The following is a 23,335-nucleotide window of genomic DNA, read 5'->3' as shown; positions in this document are numbered from 1 at the left end:
TCCCCAGTTCACCTCTCTCTTTCCCTTTCCGTTTTCTCACCTTTTCTTGCTCTCTCTCTCTTTCTCTCCTCTCCTCTCCTCTCTCCCTCCCCCTCCCCCTCCCTCTCCCTCTCTCTCTCTCCCTCTCCCTCTCCCTCTCCCATCCCATGTGCACAGCCCCATATCATAGTCAGTGATCAGAATAAAGTCATGTCTCACGCAGCATGGTAGTGATGAGAGTGAATCATTGAGGCTCTCCAAGGGAGGCTCAGAGAAAAGAAAAAAGAGAGAGAAAGAAACAAAACAAAAATGGAGAAAGGGGAGGTGGAGAAAGACACAAGCAAATAGAAGGGGGGAATAAAAAGAGAAAACCACAGCTAAGGCAGAGAGAGAGAGAGAGAGAGAGAGCGAGACAGAGAGAGTGATGGAGAGAGAGAGCAAGAGAGAGTGAGAATGAGAGAGAGAGAGAGAGAGAGCGAGCGAGTGACAGCGAGAGAGAGCGAGAATGACAGAGAGCGAGAGAGAGAGAGAGCGAGTGAGAAAGAGAGCGAGAGAGAGAGATGGACTGCTGAATGCTGCAGCGTGGGCTGACTGGAGGTGCCCGGGATCTTCCTGTCAGGCCGAGTGCGAGTGCATTCCAGCCCACTGGCACCCAGGCACATCGCTACCCTACATGGCCCTCTGAAGAGAGGGAGGCAGGGGGAGAAGGCGGAGGGATGACTGACAAAGATGGATGTGTGTGTCTGTATATGGGTGTGTGTGTGTGTGTGTGTGTATGTGTGGTTGTGTGTCTGTGTGTGTGTGTGTGTGCCTGTGTGTGTGTGTGCGTCTGTATATGTGTGTGGGGGTGTATGTGTGTGTGTGTCTGTATATGGGTGTGTGTGTGTGTGTGTGTGTATGTGTGTCTGTGTGTGTGTCTGTGTGTGTGTCTGTGTGTGTGTGTGTCTGTGCGTCTGTATATGTGTGTAGGGGTGTGTGTGTGTGTGTCTGTCTGTATATGGGTGTGTGTGTGTGTGTGTGTGCCCGTATTTGCAAGCGTTGGGGGAGGGGGATTGGAGAGAGATGCTGATAATAATAGCAGGGTATATTAACTATTCCACGACAGCTATACAGTGAGTGAGTGCGTGGAGCATGTGGCTTATCTCCTTCCTACGACATCCTGTGCCACGGGAGCTCAGCCGAGACCTACTCCATCATTTGCGCTTTTAATGCCAGTTCTGTGGATTCCACTGGAATCTTCTATTTACTCCAAATGTTTAGAATATATTAGAATAGAATATTTAGAATATCAACTACAGTAACTGGGGAAAGCAGGAAAAATCCTGCATATCAAATAAAGCCTGTATATTTGCCATCACAATATTGTTTATAGCAAACAGAAGGCCACTCTGCTTTAAGGCACTACAGTGAACATCAAGATACAGTGACCATCCTTTTGCTGGAGATTACTCTGGATAAAAACATGTGTTAAATGAATGGCTTGATGCAAGCTAAATGGCAATTACAACATCTCCACCACCATCACCACATCATCAGACCAAAAAATCCTTTGCCATTAAAGGCTTGTATTCCACTTACTTTATTTACATAGACAATTTGTCCCTCCTCATATTCCATACCTGACTAAAATACCCTGGACTTCCAGTGTCAAAAACCACCACCATTATGACACATAGAGCTAATACAAAATCCGAATATTCAGTTCACTGAATGGTGCGTGTGTCTCTTTTGTGTGTCACTGTGTGTGTGTGTGTGTCACTGTCTGTGTGTGTGTGTGTGTGTCGTCTGTTGTGTAAGCCTCCGTGGCCAGCGAAGCGCGAGCCGCTAAAGCGCTGCCTGGCTCCCTCACGGGTCAGTTAGCATGGTGATAGTGTGGCTCGAGAGCGCAGGGCACGCTATGCTGCGCCACAGTAAGCAACGCTGTGGTTAGCTTGACAGCACCACTAAACAATTGAGCGATTTGGCTAGCTTTACAAACACAGATCCGGTTTCCGTGTCAGTTTGTTTGTTTGTCTTTAATATTCTGTCTCTCCCCCTCATTGGCAGTTATGTAAACATTTGACAAGTGTTATAAAGGGGGCATTTTAAATAGAAGTGAATCATCGCAGGCAGAAAAACGAAGCGCATTACATTCTTATTTTATCCAGATCCAGAGTCTGGAGCAGGGGAGAAGAGAGAAAGGGAGAGAGAGAAAAAGAGAGGGGGAGAGAGAGAGTGTGTGAATAAAATCAGCTCTGAGCAGCGGGCAGGCAATTGTCGATCCTCCTGAAAACATCTAATCCTTCTCTCTCTTTTTTCCCCTCCTCCTCCTCCTCCACCATTCCTCTGTTCCTCCCTCTCTTCTTTCATGCTTGGCAAAACCCAGATGGGACCCTCAGGATCCATCCAACCGCCGGTGTCAATCAAACCCACAGCCTCATGCTGATAGGTCAGAGTCCATGTCATCCTTCCCTCCCACATTTCCGTCCTCTATGTCCTTATAGGGCGGTGCATCATAACTGCTGCTAATCAGTCCTCCACAAATGATTCATCTTCTCTGGGCCTCCTTAGTGCAACCAGATACTATGACCATGACAACAATGCCATGCTTGAAAAGGGCAACCGCAAAGAACTCCACAGTCGAACAAAACATTTACTTAAGTCACCACATGGCTCCCGAGCAGAAGTGCAGATACAAATGAATATTTACTTTAGGCTGACATTGAAACCACTCCCCTCCCCGTTTCTGAGATTCGTCTCCAAGACTAGTTTGTCTCATTTACGACAACGCATCGTGAAGTCAACGCTCAAATCGACGCCCGTCACACGCTAAAATCAATACTGCGGCCGCACAGCCATGTAGAATAAACTCTTGACAGGCTTGTTTCCCCCTGAGCTAACAGGAAGTCCTTCTGGTTAGCAGTGGGACATTAATAACATTTAAATAAACAGCTCTCTAGGTGAGGAGCAACATCAACACATCACATTTGTGACTCAAGGTGTTAAAAAGCTTCCAACCACCCACTGCCACTTCTGACTTGCAAATTACAATCTCGACATGAAAGCCAGCCAGGTAGACTTCCCGTCAGGATTCTAAGGTTGAAGTTATACTTGTCGTGTCCGTGAGTATGTGCGGGTCCCCTAAGGTCTGAGTGACATATATTTTGTCATGGCGGGTGTACCTGAGGCTCTGTGCGGACGTCCGTACAGCCTCCAATTTTTTGGGGACTTGTCCGCACGGCTACTACGCTACAAGGGCACCAAGCGGGCTCAGAGCAGACTAGAACGGTGTATAATAAGAACTGAGCGCCCGTGTTGTCCGCTGCTGTTGTCCGTGTGCACATCCGCAAGGGAGTAGAAGTGAACCCTAATTTGCCAGCTTCTCATTTGGCCCAGGCCTCTGGTGGCTGGTCTGAGTACAGGTGTGATTCATGGCTCTTCATAAATGAGGCTGAGGTAATAATATGTCCATCTGATCCTTCATCAGCTGGGGCCCCGGTGAGCTATGGTAACACGCATTTGCTCTGCAGAACATGTGGTGGGTGAGGCTCTACAGTCACACACACACACACACACACACACACACACACACACACACACACACACACAGACGTAGTGTCGTAGAGTGAGGGCCGTGTCAATCACGCCCAAGGGAGAGGAAAGCCCAGAGTCACTGCCAGAGCCATGCAGGGAGAAAATGAAAACCAACTACAGGAAAGCCTTTTGTGAGCAATCCTATTATACAGACAGACACACACACAGACACAGATACAGATACAGATACAGACACAGACACAGACAGGCACACACACACAGACAGGCACACACACACAGGCACACACACACAGACAGGCGCGCACGCACAAACACACACACACACACACACACACACGGACAGGCACACACACACACAAACACACACACACAGGCACACACACACACACAAACACACACACACACAGGCACACACACACACACACACACACACACACACACACACACAGACAGACAGACAGACAGACAGGCACACACACACACACACACAGGCGAAGCCATTAAGACAAAGTGCAATTTTCTGCTTCAGTAGGGTGGGCCGTGCTGGTTATCTGTCAGTTTAATAGTGGCCATTAAAAGCGTCAATGGGTCTGGGGTCAGAGGCAGGGGGATCAACCAGAGGCTGCCAACTAGCCACGGCTCTGTCCAGGGGAACAGCATCAGGACAGGGGAACAGCATCAGGACAGGGGGAGAGCGAGGGAGAGGGGGAGAGCGAGGGAGGGTGATGGAGTGAGATGGACACACTGAGGGGTTAGAGATTATTCTCACTTATGACTGTTCTAATGATGTGATGGTGTCAGTATTTATGAAAGCAGTATTTATAAAAGCAGTATTTATGAAAGCAGTTTTTATGAAAGCAGTATTTATAAAAGCAGTATTTATGAAAGCACAGGGGCATGTACAGCACACAGTCTCCTTACGCTGGACGACGAGAGGCTGACTCGAGACACGTGCGTCACACACGGCTCGCAAGCAGAGGTATGCGGGTGTGTTTGTGTGTCTCAGGATGACTGTGTATATGATGTCTGTGTTTGTGTGTGTGTGTGTGTGTGTGTGTGTGTGTGTGTGTGTGTGTTAGGATGAATGTGTATATGATCTGTGTGTCTAGGTGAGCATGCCTGTGTGGATCCGTCCTCCTGTAGTTTTGGCAAACACACATGTGTCCAAAACACGGATCCAAAGGTCATCCTCAACATGTGTTTGGCCTCTGCGTGTGCGTGCATGTGTGTGCGCGTGTGTGTGTGTGTGTGTGTGTGTGTGTGTGTGTGTGTATATGTATGTGTGTGTGTGTGTGTATATGTATGTGTGTGTGTGTGTGTATGTGTATGGCAGCACAAATAGAGTGCTAGTTTCTACTGAGGGAAGGGGTGGGTGGGGAAAACTGTAGATAGAGAGAATGTGTGTGTGTGTGTGTCCAGCTAATGACCTCTGTGTTTTGTCGGGCATCGGCATGAGCATTTGTTCTTCAGAAGGTCTGTTTCTGTTGACCTACACAAGACTGTGGCTAGTTTAAACCATTTGTGTCTTGTCCACCTGATAGCCCTGTGCGTGACAGGAGTTTGTGTGTGTCAAAAAGAGGGGCAAAGAGTAAAAGTGTGTTACCCCAATGTTCTGTGTGTGCGTGTGCATGTGTGTGTGTGTGTGTGTGTGTGTGTGTGTGTGTGTGTGTGTATGTGAGAGAGGGAGAGTGTGTGTTTGTGTGTGTGTTTGTGTGTGTATGTGAGAGAGTCAGGGAGCAGGAGTGTGTGTGTCTGTGTGTGTTTGTGTGTGTGTGTGTGTGTGTGTGAGAGAGAGTCAGGGAGCGGGAGTGTGTGTGTGTGTGTGTGTGTGTGTGTGTGTGTGTGTGTGTGTGTGTGTGTGTGTGTGTGTGTGTGTGTGTGTGTGTGTGTGTGTGAGAGCGAGAGGGACAGGGAGAGGGGGTGTGTGTGCAGGCCTGTACACATAAGCTTTGTGTGGCAGGTAGGCGTCTCTCCCTAGCCTTAGGGCACATGCTTGGGTGGAGCTCAGCAAATATTTCAACAACCCACTACGTCTCTCTCCTTCTACCTCTCTCTCTCTCTCTGCCTCTCATACAGTCAGCACAACATGCTCTCAGCACAGCATGTTCACTCTGGATAACACACACACACACACACACACACACACACTCACAAAAGTGCTCGTTGCATAACCCTTCGTGAGGCTCGATTTTTAAAGACAGAGAAATTCCCTTTCACTTTTAGCAGCTTACCTCCTCCTCTTCCTTCTCATCCACCACCTCTGTCCCCTCCTTCCTCCCCCTCCTCCTCAGAGGAAGGCTGCCATAAAAGCCTACTCAGCACTACAGGCCCTTCTAACGCAACCTAGTTCCATCCAGATCCCTCCTCCACCAACGCCTTATCTGGCCAGCTGAGATAGGGCCCACAGTGGAGCGACCGCACAGCCATGGCTATCTACAGCACTCAGGCCCATAATCTGTCCATCGACGCTTTAAATGATTTATCATCTCCAGTGTGCTCTTTTGTGTGTTTATTTTTCCTTCCTGGTTTTCTCCTCCCTCGCTCTCTCTTTCTTTCTTTTCACTCTTCCTCTTTCTCTCCCTGCATGTACGGATGGAGTAGAAGAAAGGGTATGGTTGTCACCTTAGAAATCAATTTCCATTCTCCCCTTTCTGTCCTCCTCTTCCCATCCCCCCATCTCTCTCTTTCTGTCATCCCCCCCCCCCCCCTGCTTTTAAAGGAAAACATTGAGAGAACAGCTGCCGGTAGCCCGAGGGATAGGAGCAGAGAGGGAGGAGGGAAAAAGAGGTCAAAACAGTAAAGGAAGCAGGATTCCAAAGGTATGAAAGAGAGATAGAGAGAGAGAGAGAGAAAGAAAGAGAGAGAGAGAAAGAAAGCGAGAGAGCGCACCTATTCCACAGACAAACCAAGTGACTGCACTGAAAAGTAAAAACATTTCAGCAGTGAAGGAGTGAACCTGAGGTTGATGGGAGATTCTGAGTGGGGTAGAAGAAGATGAAAAAGAGACAGCAGTTAAAGAGAGAAAGGCAGGCAGTGAGACAGAGAGAGAGAGAGAGAGAGAGAGAGAGCAAAAGTCAGACATGGAGACAGAGAGAAAGAGAGAGAGCAAGAGAGTGTGAGTGTGGAACAACTGTTTCTTGGCACCTGCCCCTTTCAGTCAAAGAACAGGGCAGAATTATGGGGACAGCTGAGGCAGGGGAGGACAACAAAGAATGCCTTTACCACCCCCCCTCTTCAATCTCCTCCTCGTAATGTCTGTCTGTGTGTGGAAGTGTGTGTGTGTGTGTGTGTGTGTGTGTGTGCGTGTGTGTGTGTGAGAAGGGGGGGTGTCAAGAGTAACAGAAGGCGAGGAGTTCAGACTTGTCTGTCAACGTGGCTCTTCAAAGCACCCTGCCCCCCCCCCCCCCCCCCCCAAACCCACACACACACAAACACAGCGTCTTCCCTACCCTCACCAGAAACACTGACCAATACTGACTTAGCATTCCCCTGTGCTAACAGCATGCTAGCCGCCCACACTAACCCTACGCTTCACACCACAGTGGTTTTATTAAATGCGTTCCCTGGCGGTCGCACAGCGCCTGGGGCACACGCTCACAACAAATGTCACAGCATGCGCCATTCTCTCAGCAAAATTTCTCTTTCTATTTAGCCACGTACATTAACACAAGCAGAGGGACAACCATGAAACCCTCCATTAGCTCAAGCCCCTAGTCAGCCAGCATTCCAAGCAGCTTGACATTTAGTCTCAGCTGAAGTGTGGAGCAGTGGCTCCACGAGAAAGAAAAAAAAGCAGTGAAGCAGTGAGTATTTACTTGAGAAAAATGTCTGAGGAGAAACCTCAAGGGTGTGCTCACGTGTCAAGTGTTGATTTGTGGGCGATTCAAAGCTCTAAGCCCTAGTTGTTGAAACTGAAGCTATGCTAACACTGTAGTGAGAAGAAGCCATGTGCACTCACCGACAACACAGATGGATAGTACAGTCCCATCATCGTAGTTTAAATCCGAGCTCAATCAACACTCTTCCACTCCTCTCCTTCTCACGCGGTTCTCTCCCTCCCTCTCTCTTTCCTCTCCTCCGGCACTGTTGCGGTCACCTCCCGCTCGCTGTCTCTGTCTCTCTCCTTCACCCCTCTGCACGCTGCCTCTTGCTCGCTCCTCACTGACAGATTCAAAATCTCCCTCCCCTTTCCCCCCTCGCTCGCTCCGAGTGTGACTCGTTCTCCTCCCGCCCCCTTGCCGCCTCCTCCTCCTCCTCCTCCTCCTCCTCCGTGGCTCTCTCTGTCCCTGTCACTCTCTCTCTATCTCTGCCTCTCTCTCTCTTTCTTCTTTCACCCCCCTCCAGTCGTGCTCTCTCTCTACCCCCAACCTTCTGCTTCAGTGCTATGCCCTTGCCTGTTCATTGCACCTTCTCCTCGCTTCTGTCTTCCTCTCTCCTTCACAGTCTTCTCCTCGCTTCTGTCTTTCTCTCTCCTTTCCAATCGTCCTACTCGCCTGACTGTCGTCTTCTCCTCCCCTCACCCAGATATTGTTCATTCCCTCCCACCCTCTCTTTCTCCCTTCTGTCACACCTGCAAACTTTCCATTCCCTCCCTGTCGCAGTACGTACCTCCTTCCCTCCCTCCCTCCCTCCCTCCCTCCCTCCCTCCCTCCGTGTGTGTGTCTCTCTCTCTCTCTCTCTCTCTCTCTCTCTCTCTCTTTCTCTCTCTCTCTCTGTTTCTCTCTCTCTCTGTCTCTCTGTTTCTCTCTCTCTCATTCTTTTTCTCGATGTAGGTGAGTAAATTGGGACTGTTCGCACCATCAGGAGTCAGTTCTTTCCTCTGGTCGCTCACACTAGGGCTCCTCCTGTTCTTCCCCCTACACCCCCAACCCCCCCAAGCAAAGACTTTGATCATTTATTCATCCACGCTGGTGGGGGAGGTGGGGGAGGAGGAGGACGGGCTGGGCAGGAGGCTGTTATGGTCCCCCTGAGACTCCCATGCTGGGCCCACCTCTGATCTCGTCTGCTGCCTGCACAGAGGCCCAGAGGTAGCAGGAGGTTAAAGCCGTTATCGGTGTCTCAGCACAGCAGCGGGCCAGGATTGGATTGGGGGGGGTGGAAGGGGGACCAGGGGGTTTGTTTCCCAGCCAAACGCCCACTCTGTTTTGTCTCCGTTTGCCTTTTTTTTTGGCGGTGTCTTTGTTGTTCTGGGAGGGATTTTCAGGTGACACTGGAGTCAGTCTAAAAACTGACAGAGCGAATTCAGGCCCTCCACCCACCGCATGAGTCATCGCAGATTTAGGATGTCTTTTCGTTTTAATGGGTTTCCTCTCAAAGACAGGGCTTTCCGATGGCAAAAAGTTAAACGTCAAGAAACCACCCACCATGTCTTAGAACATTATTTAAAGCAAATATAAGCATAAAATGTCAGAGGCCTTAGCATAGCGCTGCAACAACATATGTAGCTGGGGACAACATACTGCTAAGCATGCTTACAAATTAAAAAGCTCATTTGACAATAGACAAGGACTGCAAATGGATTGAGATAAATGGATCAGGAGAGGGGTGACTGGATTACTGCAGGCAGGGAGAGTGAGAGGAGAATTAAGGTGGATTAATGATCTGTGGGATTAACTCCACACACTGGACAATCTGATAACACTTTCCCATGCTAATTCAGCCTGAAATAAACACACAGCTTAATGCAGCAAAATATATTCACTAGACCCTGCTAATTAAAAAAAAAAGTTGTGAAATGCAGATTTGTGATGAAAGGAGTTTCGAGTTAAACACCATTAAAAGTAGCATTCCGGATCAATTGCTATTCGCTAACGATATGCTAGCGGCTAAAACTAACAAAATCTCTTGAAATGTGCTGACTTTGACATTATGACAAACTAGTTAGTCAACAACTGTCCTAACAACAGAACATACAAGTGTGAATCACAGCTGGGATGTTATATGCAATAAAGTGTTATATTAGTTTAAATGAGTGACCAGCAGAGATAAACTCCCAACATAATGCTTTAAATATTCACTTCCACTTACTAATCATCCTTTGTGCCACAAACGGTAATTGCAATTAAGTGCTATTCTGGTGCTTTATGACAAACAAATTAAAATATATATAAAAAACATGTAACCTAATATTCAACAGCACTATACAGTTACAAAACTGCTGTTATGAGAACTGACAGCTCAGTGACTTATCTACCAATGAAATAAGGAGATTGTGTGGCTAAAACGTATCATTATGTAATATATTTGCCATGACTTATTGAGACATGCAAATTACTAAGCAGGGTGTGGAATTTCAGATCCAGGGTGGTTAAAATGTAAATAAAAACCAGGGTACTCAAAGTACTCATTATATATGTATATGCATTATATATATCCAACAACACACATCTCAGCAGCATCGACATGAGGGTTCATGTGCATGTTGTAGCCCTTTTCTAAACACTGACCCCCTGCAGTATAGCTACAAAATGGATGAAGTGGATAATGTCCGTTTAAATATATATATCTTACTGGGGGAAGCCAGTTAAAAAGAATGTCGGAGCTGAATTTCAGAGCTTGAGAGAAGCTCCAAAAATCTGGAAGAGCGCATCTCTACCTGATGACGCTGGGACTGAAAATAGACAGGCGAGCCAATTAATATGCGATTGCACAGTCACCGTGAGGGTCCCATCAAAGTCAGCCAAATAAATAAATAAATAAGTAACGACGGCTAGACAGGCCTGACAGAGCCCTCACAACAGCGGCTTCACAGAGATTCCAATGAGACAGTCCTCCTACCTGACTGGGAGGTGGGTATCCATGGTAACCCATCGTCAGGGGGTCGTTGTTCTGCAAAGAGAGGTGAAAACAGTGGTTTAGAGAGGCACAGTGAGAGATTGTGGAGCTAAGGGGACTGATGGCGATTACAATTTTTGTGAAAAGAGACCCCAGGGCGGGATAGAAAGCGGATCGGGGAGTTCAGAGCCTGACCCTCCGTGACATCTTGTCTCAATTAATGAAGGCGAGAATGTCTCAGCTACACAGGTGTGCCCACACACACACACACACACACACACACACACAGACAGCAGTCTATCCCCACTCACCCTCCATATCCCTGTTTCTGGTTTGGCCGCAGCAGTGGGTGCTGCTCTTAATTGCAACATAATGGCTCCTAATCAAATTAAATCTGCCCTCCTCTGCTCTCGCTTGTGTCTGCTCTGCCTGGTGACCTGTTGTTTGCACACTCCAGTGACTCCAATGTGGAAGAGTGAAAGCATGACAGGGGAGATGAGAAAGGGAGGGAGTAAGAGAGGGAGAGGGAGAGAGAGGAAAGAAGAGAGGGAGGAAGAGAGGGAGGAAGAGAGAGCGGGGAGGGGGCACTGTGAGGAAGGGGCAAAAAATGATGGCTGAGATGCTAGCACCTAAAACTGGCTGTTTCATATCAGACTGGGGCACACACACACACACACACACACACACACACACACACACACACACACACACACAAACACACACACGCCCACACACACCAACAGAGCGAGCAGTCATGCTACAAGTTTCTTATTTTAGTCCCTTAATTTCCTATGCACAGACTAAGTCCTTGTTGTGCGCTTTATGCAAGCCACGCTGCAGCAATGTCACCTCATCATCTCGTTCTGTAGAGATCATTTGTTTGTTTGCCTGGTTCTGATCTGCGTGGCCCACATCAGCCTGCAACCGGGGTGCAGAGAGACAGAAAGAGACAAAGCAAAAGATATTTCCGTTTGTTTTGGTCACATAAGGGACGAGATCAAATATTTAAAAAGACGTGGTGTGCTCTACTTCCCGTCCTCTGCCCATAAAAAGCACCAAGATTTATTCATCCATGAAAGGCTGAAAGCCTTTGTGCAGTTTTTTTTTGTGCTTTAAGATGGAGCGCGTGCATCGCATGAAGGCTGTGGACGAGGAGTGAAACGGGGGCAAACATGCTTCCAAGGTCTATTTATTCCTCTTCATTCACCCCCTCTTCTCCCTTTTCACCCTCTACACTCTTTCATTCCCTCTTTCCCTCTTCGCTCCCGTTTTTTTTACTCTCGCTCCCTTTATTCTGCATTCCCTCTCTTGTACATCCACTCTCATCTGGAACCAATGTCCCTCTGCAGCCTTGTCCCCTGGGGGAACACTTTGCTCTTTGCGCGCATCGCAGCTTGAGCACCCCGGAGAGACAGTGCTAGCCCCAAAGCTAGATGTCTAATAAGCAGTAAACTGCAAATGAATCCACTGCTCTCGCTTCTCCGCCGTGATGGGCAACAGTGGGATTCCAGAGGTTCAAATTGTGTTCAAGACAACGCAGTGTGATAAGGAAGAGTTAATTAATTAACCCTTTGTGTGCCATTACGTAAGTGATTCACCCATTAAAACAGCTTTATTGCGGTCAATATGAGAAGCTTATTATGGAACTCTTAAAGGCACACGGTCTCAAAACAGCATAATGCAGTAGCCTGTTCAGACATCTATGGTCATGTTCAAACATCTATGGTCATGGTAGATGTGCGACTAGAAAGACAATCACCTTCCATTCTGACACGAGCCTATACACTTGCAAATGCCTGAACCCTTAGTAAGCCTCAAGAGATGCTCACTTTTACACGGCAAAAGGGATTTTTTTCTTTTCCCCCCTCTAACTTTAAATATTTCCAGCAGCAGCCAGCAATCAATCATGGAAGCACTGGAGGAGGAGGAGGACGAGGAGGAGGAGAAGAAGAAGAAGAAGAAGAAGAAGAAGAAGAAGAAGAAATGAAGAAGAAGAAGAGGACGAGGAGGAGAGGAATGTGCTCACATCTGGAGGCAAGGTGTCCACCGGAAAAAGAGGACTGAAGAATGAAGGGGTGAAGGGATGAGAATGTGGAGAGGTGCGGCAGGAATCCAGCCAGCCAGACGGATGGACAGATACGATGGAAAGAGTGAAAAGGGAAAAGGGAGTGAGAGGAATAGAGAGGTGGTGAGGAGAGTGGAAAAACAGCAAAGAGATGCAGAACAGAGACAATGAGTCATGCTTAAGCGAAGTCATGCGCTTAATGACTTTAAGGAGCGGGGGGTGGGGGTGGGGGTGCCAAGGGCTGTCCCCATGCAAATGCTTCTTCACTCCACGTCTCAACCGAACACACACACAGCTCTATGGACATCACACACTTAACTTCGTCTACAAAATGAGCCTAACTGATTTCAAATATGTTGAAAATGTATTTTGGCTAAATGCTACCAGTTCCTTTACTATTCTGCAAATTCTTCTTTTGAATCTTGGACCAGGTTTTTTTTTGGGGGGTGTTGGAAAATAAAAGGCAGGAGAACTCTGGAGAGGGAGAAAGACAGAGAAGAGAGAGAGAGAGAGAGAGAGAGAGAGAGAGAGAGAGAGAGAGAAACTGAAAGCAGGGGAACAATCAGGGGAAGGTAAAGAGATGACGAAGTCAACAGATGGTGAGGGAGAGAGGGAGAGGGATGGGGGGATGGGGGGAATAGGATAGGCCTGATGGAGGGAGGAAAGGAACTGAGAGGTTGAGGTACTTTCAAGAGCTGAGAAGGACATAGTTCTAAGGAGAACAAAGTTTGGGTGTAAAAGAGAGAGAGGGGAAGGAAGAGAGATGGAAAGAGGTGAAAGGAAAAAAAAGGGGGAGACATAGAAACCGAGTGTCTATTTGCGTGGGAAACAGTGCGAGTGACTCTACCCTTCAGGGTAACTCCGGGTGTATGTGAGCGTATCTATGAGTGGCTTTGTGTGTCCGCTCATACATACAGTACCTGGAGGAAAAAAAGAAAGTGTGTTTTGTGTTCATGCGTGTCAGGTCTCCTCATGACCCCCGCCTGAGACAATTAGACATGGAGTAAAGTTACCCAAGATCATCTCACGCCAAGGCTCATGCATTCTTGTGGTAATCCCCTCCGAAGGCGGCCGCCTATGGCGTGGATTTGGCACTGATCTGGCGCACATCCAGCAGACCCGTGTCAGGCCAGGGCCAGATCCACACCAGCGGCGGCGGTGGCTATCGGGGCGAGCGAGGCTATCTTCTCTCTGGTTACACGACTCACCAGCTTATTTAACCACCATGTGATATGGATCACTTTCTCCCTTGGTGGCAAAGGAACAACATTCATTTCTCTCTCCAAAAAGTTGCTCTTTTTCTCCCCCTCAACCATGGTAACCTTTTCAGTGGGGGGGAAGTTAATGGGGTCAGACAAGAGGCAAGCACTCAAGAGAAAGCAAATACATTTAATCGCCACAGCCAGGAGACATTGTGGGCTTTTGGATGGTGTTTTTTTTTTTTGTACCTTGTAAGTACAAACGTCCCCCCCCCACACCCCCTTTGTCCGGTTTCTCACAGTGATGAGTATAAGATAGCTTTGATCAGCCTTGTGCTAATGTTGTTAATGGTGTCTCGGGTGTTCCGATACGTCTCACGTCGCCAGAACAATCCCACAGCCTGCCTCTTCTCACCCGTGGCCACTTGCTGTAAACGACACCCCCGGTGAGGTGCTACTACAGCTGCGATCGGCGCTCCGCAAGACACCTTCAACAACACACAGACTGTCTCCGCAAGACACCTTCAACAACACACAGACTGTCTCCGCAAGACACCTTCAACAAAACACAGACTGTCTCCGCGAGACACCTTCAACAACACACAGACCGTCACACTAAGGTGGCATCCACACGAGTGTGGTGAAAACGTAGATCGTGCAAAAACAGACAAGTTCTGTTGCTTTGGTCCTGAATACCCATATGTTTGGGAGACACAGCCCTTCCGTCGCCGTGTGGACAGACGAAAGCTGAGCCGTATGGAAATAAAGGCACCGCCCCAAGTTTACTTATTAGTCCTCATAATGTCTCTGACTTCATCCAATCACCTTCCATTCTCTGTGAAGCCCTCTAAAGCCTTCAACACATCCTCAGTGACAATGAAGAGAAAATCTATTTCTCATTGTCAAACATCATGGCTGTCAGTTATTTGGTTTTATTTCTAAAGGGAGGGTATCATCTATTGTAAACATCAGTGGCCAAAGATTTTTCTGGGTTTGTTTGGTATAAAGTGCTAGCAACATTAAAGCACGGCAGGTTAATTTCACCGGGAAAATTCTGTTCTCCCAAACCATATTTTGCTGACGTTGAAAAATAAATTATTTATCTTGTCTCATAGCGTCACTGCTTTGATAATAATCTTGTTTAGTTGTAGGCTGTTACTTGCAGGTTATGCAAGAAATATGATCTTAAAATGACCAAGCTAGCAACTGCGCTTTCACTCATTTTCTATTTCCATGTTGACAAAGATGAACTCTCAAAACAAATCTTTTTGAAAAACGCAAGTGGAAAAACATCGTTTTCAAAAAACACCCCATTGTCCTGTGGACGTCATTCATCACAAACCCCTGACAACAGCGAAGGCTATAGCTGCGAGGGGCCGATGGTGATCGGGCAACAAACGGTATTAAACAGATGGTTCGTTCCCTTAATAAGCAGCACATGAAGGCTTTGGGAACGGCAGGAGCCATGTCTCCCCATCCTGCGCCGTTCTCTCACGCTGAGCCACTGACTCATCTGTAATCACTAATGACTAATGCCAGGCAAGCGCCCTGGCCCACATTCAAATAAATGGCAGGGAGTCACAGGAAGTGAGCAGCCCATGATCTAATGAAGCCAATCTATTGTATTGGGTAATAACCCACTACGTCCCATTCGGCCTGAGCGGCTGCTGCCGCCGCTGCTGCTGCCACACCCCTGTTGGATTGCATAGGGGCCCCACAGTGGGTCAAAGCTCACGGTTGCTATTGTTGCAAGGCCTGCCTGTAGCCTTATATATAATTAAGGAAAGAGGCAGAGATAAAAGGAGAGGCCAGAAGGCGGTCAGGAGCACGTGTGTGAGTGTGTGTGTGTGTGTGTGTGTGAGAGTGTATGTGTGTGTGTGTGTGGGGGGGGGGGGGTTAAAGATGTGGCTCCCTTACCATATCCAGTGAAAGAATGAGGTAAGGGAGAATTCCAAAAAAGATAGTGGCACAATGTTTGACACAATAGGGGGAGATGAGATGTTGCCGAGTATGGAACGCAGCGTCTGAGTATAAGACACAGCGTCTGAGAACGGGACACACATCTGAGTATGGGACACAGCTTCTGAGTATGGGACACAGCTTCTGAGTATGGGACACAGCTTCTGAGTATGGGACACAGCTTCTGAGTATGGGACAAAGTGTCTGAGTATGGGACACACGTCTGAGTACGGGACACAGCGTCTGAGTACGGGACACAGCGTCTGAGTATGGGACACAGCGTCTGAGTATGGGACACAGCTTCTGAGTATGGGACACAGCGTCTGAGTATGGGACACAGCGTCTGAGTATGGGACACAGCGTCTGAGTATGGGACACACGTCTGAGTACGGGACACAGCGTCTGAGTACGGGACACAGCGTCTGAGTATGGGACACAGCTTCTGAGTATGGGACACAGCTTCTGAGTATGGGACACAGCGTCTGAGTATGGGACACAGCTTCTGAGTATGGGACACAGCTTCTGAGTACGGGACACAGCGTCTGAGTATGGGACACAGCTTCTGAGTATGGGACACACGTCTGAGTACGGGACACAGCGTCTGAGTACGGGACACAGCGTCTGAGTATGGGACACAGCTTCTGAGTACGGGACACAGCGTCTGAGTATGGGACACAGCGTCTGAGTATGGGACACAGCTTCTGAGTATGGGACACAGCGTCTGAGTATGGGACACAGCGTCTGAGTATGGGACACACGTCTGAGTACGGGACACAGCGTCTGAGTACGGGACACAGCGTCTGAGTATGGGACACAGCTTCTGAGTATGGGACACAGCTTCTGAGTATGGGACACAGCGTCTGAGTATGGGACACAGCTTCTGAGTATGGGACACAGCTTCTGAGTACGGGACACAGCGTCTGAGTATGGGACACAGCTTCTGAGTACGGGACACAGCGTCTGAGTACGGGACACAGCGTCTGAGTACGGGACACAGCTTCTGAGTACGGGACACAGCGTCTGAGTATGGGACACAGCGTCTGAGTATGGGACACAGCGTCTGAGTATGGGACACAGCTTCTGAGTATGGGACACAGCTTCTGAGTATGGGACGCTTCTCTCGTTCATACATGCCAGATAAAACAAGGGTAGCTCCACTGTGAGCAACATGATATAGCGTCATGGCAACTCATGTGGTATCCAAATAAGTGGAAGGGTTTAACAGTCTAAAATATATTGAATATACACTTATGTGCACACAAACAACTCAACTGCTATAAGTACGAAACTATTTGGCTGAATGTGTGTGTTTGCGTGCGTGTGTGTGCATGTGTGTTAATCCCCCAGTGTTTGGTTGAAATGACTAAGGGATCAGTGGCTAATGCCCACTTCTTAACGGCCTGAGATCTTGTTAGCACAACAAAAAAGCCTCTTTACTGCTACCGATAGGCCAAATCTGATGGCCACTGACACCGGTGCGAGGAGGTGGCCAAACGGAGTCATGGAGAAGGGTGTTATCTCAATATCTGGACACAAGCCAAGGCCGGCCACAGTCCATGAGTCTGGGGATGTGTGTGGTGGTCTGTAAGAAGTCAGGTCTTTGATTATACTTGCTTGACGACGCGCACACGGGTACTTGTGGACACCACGGGCACGTAGATGTTCTTAGTACACTTTCTAGTCCCCTTTGAGTCTGCAGGTGTGCAGTTGGTGCTCTTTTAGCGTAGTGGCGTGGTCACAAAAACAAATGGAGGGTAGATGGATGCCCTCGCAGACACGCAAACCCTCTGATGACTAACTTTACGTCACACGGACTCTAGCGCACTCATGGACGTGCAAAGTGTTACCAAGGCGACAGAGCTTCCTAAGGTCACTGCTCTCGTGTAGCACGTCTGTGGCATGTTCTTGTTTCTGGTCACACTTTTATTTGCCACTGTCAGCCTGGTGGTGTTCATTCACTCTCCCTCTGCTCATTTTACAACCCCCCCCCCCCCCCCACCACCACCACCACCAGTTCACTCCCTCACTCAGTGCTGTAGACCTGCCCTCACACACACAAAGATCAATACCTTTTTTGGGGTTTTGCAGGCACTTGATTCGACTGTGTGGTCTCTCTCTCCCCCTCCCTCTCTTTTTTCTACCTCTCCTTCTTGCTCACACACACACAAACACCATTTAAAACCACTCTATCCCAGCCGTCAGTTTCGAAGTGCATTAAAACCTTAAGCCTGTCTTTCAGCAGCTCTGAGACCAACAGCAGTGTGGACCTCCGGAACCATTAGTCTATGAAAACGAGCCATTAGACTCCCACCAACACGAGGCACTCTGCCTCCATTATCCGTACCCACATAGGATGGCTGGGAAGGGGCTAGCCAGAAGAAAGGGAGCCTTTTAAAAGGGTGATGGATAGGTTAACCTGGTCAGCAAATAAATAATGCAATGTGATAGGCGCCCATGGAGGGCCCCGTCGTCCCGTTAGACGACTCTTGTGTGAGTGTGGCAAGGCCACTGCAATACAATACCACCAAGAGCCCCAGAACAACCAGCCATGCAAAAGTCCTGGGCAACAAATACACCTACCAGCCTCAAGTCATTTTTTTTTCTCTTAAAAGGCTTGGAATGACTAACGGTTGTTGTCCTGCATGAAGTGCGAGAGGCCTCAAGTTTCAGCGCTAGGGGAATAGACAGGTCAAATATGAAATATCGCATGTTGCAAGGCGGCACTTGAAAATCTGTCCAGAAAAAATGTAAATGCCAGTCAGCTTCCCCTCACAAAAAAAAAACACACCTCACCATAACCCCACCCAACCCCACCTCCCCTTCTGCCACACACGACTTCAAACGGCTCTTTCATGTCTGTCAAGCAAACAGCTGTGGTGACACTTCACGCTGGACTTGTTAAATGCACCGCCTGTCCGGAGTAAAGCTGTGTGTCTGCGTTAGGTGGTGAGAACATTTGTGTGTGATGGCAGCTGTGAAGCAGTTGGTGACCACAGGAGCCATTGCTGGCCATAGCCTCCAAATCACTGCCACAATGTCCACTTTACAGTCTCCACTGTGAGAGAAATTAGGACAGAGCCCAAGAGTTGATGGCCAGCAAAAAACACGGCTGACCAACTTGTTTTATGTGGAACACTTTCAGTTGGAGGCATGTGATTTATAGACTGGAGGTAGTCTGCATTGGGTGGCTGAGCGAGATTACTAGTCAGCGAAAGGCTGCCATTTACTTAATTAAGAACGGAAGAGATTGAAGAGGGATGGATGATAATTTACTGAGGGCTAAACTCTGAGCAGCATTCCGAATCGAACTTAACATCACAGATTCTTTGAGGTCTGCCTTGTATTTATGATGAAAATGTTGGAAACCTTTACAGTTATACCAACAACAGGAAGCATATGCAGAATTAAAATACAAAATCACAGCATGACTGAATTCATGATTCATATAAAGAGAGGAATGAAGAACTAACGTTTTCCTATATTCAAGTGCATTCTGTCTTCATTTGTCTTTTTTTCTTTCTTCTTGTATGCGCATTTGACTCCCTTTACGACACTTAGTAAACGAATGAAAAAATGTATGAAACGGCCTTTGGAAACTAAGTCCACGGCAGTCTCGTAGTCAATGTGGTCAATCCTGACTTGCCCAATCACTGGTCTATTACCAGGATTCCTATTTGAATCACACCATGTTGGCTAGAAGTGGTATTCTCTTACCTGGCCCAGCTCTCCGACTCCACCAGACCCGTCGATTCGTGGACGCTTGCACTCTGCCCCAGATGACTCGCTCAGAGCGGCAGCCGTTTGGGCGTCTGGTTCTGGATCCCCTCGTTTCATTCCCCTGACGGTCGATGAACCACCGGTCGATTTGGCGTGCACTCCCGCCATCGCGTCCATGTCTCTATCCCGGTCCAACAGTGGCCGGGACATAGGCAACATCATTGATGCAACGTCGGTCGACATTAACATTGATCAAGCTGCAGTTTGTATGTTTGTGGTCTAAATTAGTCTTATTAACCCCCAATCCCTCTTTTCAAGACTCTACTCTAGCGATAAAGCCTATCACTTGCTTTTCTTCCTAAATAGATCTGCTTTGTTAACAGTAAAGACAGGAACAGTTATGGTCATAATAGTTATCTTATTCTGGACGCAGTTGATTTATTGTGAACCTTGTAACAAAGTGGTAATTGTAATAATTCGTTTTGGAAGCATGCGCTATTTCTGCTGAGAAATGTAACGCGTTTATTAGGCCTAAATGAAGTGAAATGGATCACTGATGAATGCTACTTTAGGCTGAAAACAAGTTCATCTATACAGGCCTCAAAGCGAATATGAACCCTATTCAGATTTATGATACAAAAAAAAATCAATGATACAAGAAATCTCTCTTATTTTTGTGGTCGGTGTTGCCAAAGCAGATTAACAATGAAGCAGCCGAACGCTATGAAGTTAGCGATTTCAGTAAATGCTGGAATATTCAGTCACTATGCCTCTGCGCAAACGGTCCAGCATTTGTGTGTAGACTACGTTATATTTGTAAAACAACAACCATATCCTACCTTAACGGAAGGACTATTCCCTAAAACATGTCCTCCTATTCCTACTGATTAGCTTATAAACGACACCTTTGCCCAGTAAGCATAGCTGTCGTAGAAGAATATTCGACCACGAGTCTGTTTTAGATTAATCCTCTCTTCGGTCGTTTCAATTGATTAGTTAAAACAAAGAACTCTGTCGTATTATTGCTTCACAATTTCCTTTCTTCTGTCTCCCCTCTCCTCCCTTTCTCCCAATCAGTTCTGTCTATTCCTGCGGCGTGTGTGCTGGAGAGGAAACGATGTCCTCTCTCTTTCCCTCCCCCTCTCTCGTTACAGTGCAGGAGACTCCCCTCCCTTTCTCTCCCTCCCTCTACTTGATCTTGCCCCTTGCTTGTCCGCAGAAAACCTCTTCTGTACAGAAATGTTGCAACTTCTACGTTTACACACAGATGCACATCTTGCCTGTAGCTAGTTATTTAGGGTAGATCTACCCTACAAAAGTGGAGGAAATACGCACTGTATTAGTTGAGGATTTTTCAAGTTGCTCAGATGGCTCATAGGCTACCAATGTCAGAATGCAGAATACAGTGTTACGAATGAGACAGCATTGAACCGAAAACTACAAACAGATTACTAAAGTATTCAAACGAACCGAAGACATTTAGGGACAGTGCGCCGTGTATGGACTCCCCTTTCGATAAAAAAGCCTGTACCTTTTAATATGTAGCTTATGCTTTGGGCAAGATATCACACCATTTCAGCCAATAAGCAACTGCACACGACATTTGCGCCTTCTAGTTGGCTTCGTAAGGTTATGTTTGGATGACATCTGGTGGTTCGATCATTGTTGCTCATCATGTTCCAGTTCTGTGGATGATGTTCTAAAGCTGTGAATAACGTGGGTTTAATGTTATTAGTGAAAGGGAATATGCGCAGTCTATATGCCTACATTGGCACGCTTGAACATATGATTATACAAAGAGAGTATAGTACTTTGAGTATTTAGAAAGGCGCTATATAAAAATAAAGTATTATTATTACTATATGTGTCGTCATTAAACATTTGTGGTTCATTTTTTATGATTATTTTTGCTATTTTGTACACATGCAAATCTTATTTTAGACAGAAACTGTGAGGTCATCCTGGCAGTCAGTCAGTGGAAAATTCCACATTTATCTAACAGAAGCGTAGCTAAATCAGAGCTGAAGACCCTCTCTTGCCCTCTGTGGCATGGGTGAATGGGATGTGCACGCATGGATGTGATGACGGACGTAATCAGAGTGCCAGTGACCCCCATAACATTTTCCGTTGTTCTGGTTTCCTGATCACAAACACACACACACTCAGTAAACTCATGGGGAGGGGTGCGCATCTGGGAACATGGTCCAAGGACCACAGGCACTGCTTCAGGGCAAGTGAGTACAGAATAAAGCACATGAGGGAAAGAGCCTTCACTGTGACAAATGCATGTTTCTGCATTTACATGAAGTGATTTGTCCAGTGAACGCATTCAAGGTGAATTCTATCACAGGGGAAATCAGAATGATGTTGACAGTATATATCTGCACCTCGTCTTCTTGTGACCACGCTTTTTCCACAGCCACAGCTCATTGCTAGAAGCCATAGCGGTGAATGTCCAAGAGCCAAAACACCAGCCGAGCATTTTCATGAACAGCAGGGAACGCTCATCCAAAGCATTTTTGGAGAGTGAACACAGTGATCAATACATATGTCATTTAAGGAAGAGTGAACACGGTGATACATTATGTAATTTACAATCCATTTACATTTAGTCATTTAGCAGACGCCTCTGTCCAAAGCCACGTACAAGGTAGAAAACAGTCAAGCTAGAGTCCTTGTGTAACAATAAATGCTACTTTACATAAGAAATAGAAAATAAAGTGCAGGAATGTAACTGCTGTAAGTGCAAGTTAAGTACTGGTAGAAGTGCAAGTTACAGTAGAACGGGAGGTGCTCTCTGAAGAGTTGGGTGTTCAAGAGCTTCTTAAAGGTATACAAGAGCATACAACTCTGACCTTTAGGTCAGCTGATCCAGAGGATCTCCATCTAGGGCACCCAAGAGAATGAGTGAAGGGCATCCTCACCATCCTCATCCTCATCCTCATCGTGACCAACGCAGCCAGCCAGAGGGGGTTAGATAGCCGCCTCAGAGTGGTTGCCATGACCACCACAGATGGGCAGAAGAGTATAAGGGGGGATTGCAGGCCTGGTGGCACACGCCACATGCTGCTGGCGCTGATCTTGACATAGTAAACATTAAATAAGGGTGAGGGGTGAGGGCGTGGACAGCAACCAGAAACCGGGATCGGCAAAAGTGTCTGAAATCATTCTCACGAATAATGTGCTTTTCATGATAATAATCAGAATGAATATTGTAATAATCAATGTGATGATCATCACTAGACACACACACAATTAGCAAAGTATTGTAATACCCATGCCACATTCATGCAGTATTGCAGTATCCTTAGAAAAAATAAACGGATTATTTTAGCACACAAATGTTAGATACACACATTTAAAAATTCCTATTCAAATTCAACCAACATTTATTTAGATAACAAATCAACACAATTGATAATGATACATGATAAGTGTGTGTGTGTGTGTGTGTGTGTGTGTGTGTGTGTGTGTGTGTGTGTGTGTGTGTGTGTGTGTGTGTGTGTGTGTGTGTGTGTGCGTGCGTGCGTGCGTGTGTGTGTGCCTGTGTGTGTGTGTGTGTGTATTTACATAATGGATGAATGACGAGGAGACTATTATGCTGTAATTCCCTGCACAAATGTAAACCTCTATGTTAGATCATTAGGATATTTGCAATGGAATGAATTATCTATTATGCTTTAAACTAAATAAAATACAAGTATAATATACACAGCTTGTTACCTTAGCTTAAATTCCTGTTATTTGAGGAAAAGGGCTCATCTACTGAGTATTCTAAATGACATTAATGGCCACTTCAAGCCTGATTAATCTTAACACATATCTACCAATTAGATCACGAGACACAATATCTAAATGCAGTTCACGGTGGGATCTAGTAAATAAAATGCAACGATTCAAGAATACATCACCAAACCAAATATGTGGCAGAGAGAAAAACAAACAAATAAAAAGTAAGGTCTCAATTTCTGTGCCATGCAATGTCTTTAACTCTGACGACCTTGACAGGTAAAAGGCAAAGGGCATTTCTTGGCCCTAACCAGATAGAAAATGGGATTAACACAACTACTCATAGACTGGAGGGTAAAGGCAATCAGTGTGAGTATAG

General features: G+C 46.9%; 1 protein-coding gene across 1 annotated transcript in view; it reads right to left on the bottom strand.

Annotated features, from left to right (window-relative positions):
* Positions 1-19,571, bottom strand: part of rbfox2 (RNA binding fox-1 homolog 2) — a 40,780-nt gene extending 21,209 nt beyond the window's left edge. The window contains exons 1-2 of the mRNA XM_080844322.1: positions 19,225-19,571; positions 10,291-10,341 (exon numbers count right to left, since the gene is read on the bottom strand). Coding sequence (XP_080700448.1) covers positions 10,291-10,341; positions 19,225-19,476 — 303 coding nt within the window. The 5' untranslated portion in view covers positions 19,477-19,571. The remainder of the gene's footprint in view (positions 1-10,290; positions 10,342-19,224) is intronic.
* Between the last annotated feature and the right edge of the window lie 3,764 nt (positions 19,572-23,335).

This window comes from Sprattus sprattus, assembly GCF_963457725.1.
Source record: "Sprattus sprattus genome assembly, chromosome: 1".
Taxonomy (NCBI): domain Eukaryota; kingdom Metazoa; phylum Chordata; class Actinopteri; order Clupeiformes; family Clupeidae; genus Sprattus; species Sprattus sprattus.
This window is presented reverse-complemented; position numbering and strand designations above follow the sequence as displayed.